The sequence below is a fragment of the Trichinella spiralis genome, assembly GCF_000181795.1.
Source record: "Trichinella spiralis strain ISS 195 chromosome Unknown Scfld2859, whole genome shotgun sequence".
Lineage (NCBI taxonomy): Eukaryota > Metazoa > Nematoda > Enoplea > Trichinellida > Trichinellidae > Trichinella > Trichinella spiralis.
Window position 1 is genome coordinate 1 of NW_003529798.1, and position 1161 is coordinate 1161.

The window sequence follows — 1161 nt, forward strand, 5'->3', positions numbered from 1 at the left end:
CAGACAAATGTGACAGAGATGGAATAAAATGTGATTTGGTATTTGTTGCGTTATTTTCATCTGAACAATATGGTAATAATTATTTTGTTCTTATATGATGAAATTTATTTTATTAATGTTGAATGTATTTTTACCTTTTTTAAGCTCAAGTGAAATCTTGTGGTGATATCACTCTTGGATTGGTCACTCAGTGTGTATTACCGAAAACAATAAGTGATGTAGCAATAAAGAAGAGTTATTCGACGATGTTAAATATTGCGATGAAAATAAATATGAAAATTGGTGGCATTAATACAAAATTACTGGAAGATGAAGTGTATGATATTGAATTTATGAATGCGTATGAAAAATTCTTGAATGGAAGTTTTTTGTTTAGTTTGGATAACTATTTGTATAAGAATAATGCATTGGTAATTGGTGTGGATGTGGTTCATCCGTCTGCTGTGGAAACGCATTTACCATCAATAGCTTCGGTGGGTATTATTCATGTTATTGTACTTTCAAATTATTGAAGGAATGTTTTTGATTTGAAGGTTGTTGGAAATGTGGATGCAAAAGTTACAAAATTTCATGCTTCGGTGAAACTACAACCAGCGAAACAAGAGCTGATCACAGGATTTATCGAACAATTTTCAGAACGTTTACTGGAATATCTTGATGTTAATGGTACGGCTCCGAAAAATATTATTGTTTATCGCGATGGAGTATCAGAAGGTCAATTTATGCAGGTGAAATTGTGTTGTATCATTCATTAAAGCAAAGTAAAAATTTATTTTTTTTAAAAGGTTTTGGAAGAAGAACTGTCTGCTCTTCGTAGGGCTTGCAGATCAGTTGCAACAAATTACCGGCCGTTAATTACGTTTATTGTGGTTCAAAAGCGACATCATGCTCGATTTTTTTGTTGTGATGAAGCTGCAGCACGAGGACGCGGGAAAAACATCCCTGCTGGTACTGTTATCGATAGAGTAGTGACATCTCCTGATGAACATGATTTCTTTTTGTGCAGTCATCATGGAATTCAAGTATGACTTTGTGAAATGTTTTGAATCTTTATTATTATTATTATTATTTGAATTGCAGGGAACTAGTAGACCGACGCGATATCATGTGCTGTTTGATGAAAGCAACATGGATGCGAATGCTATGCAATCGATTACATAC

The 1161-nt window shown here is 33.5% G+C and overlaps 1 protein-coding gene across 1 annotated transcript; it reads left to right on the forward strand.

The window, feature by feature from the left end:
* Positions 1–144: 144 nt before the first annotated feature.
* Tsp_14166 (eukaryotic translation initiation factor 2C 3) lies at positions 145–1112 on the forward strand (the record flags this gene model as incomplete). Its single annotated transcript, XM_003368229.1, has 5 exons — positions 145–316; positions 377–488; positions 534–728; positions 786–1022; positions 1081–1112. Coding segments are annotated over 5 exons (748 nt in total), but the record flags the coding sequence as incomplete, so codon positions are not given.
* Between the last annotated feature and the right edge of the window lie 49 nt (positions 1113–1161).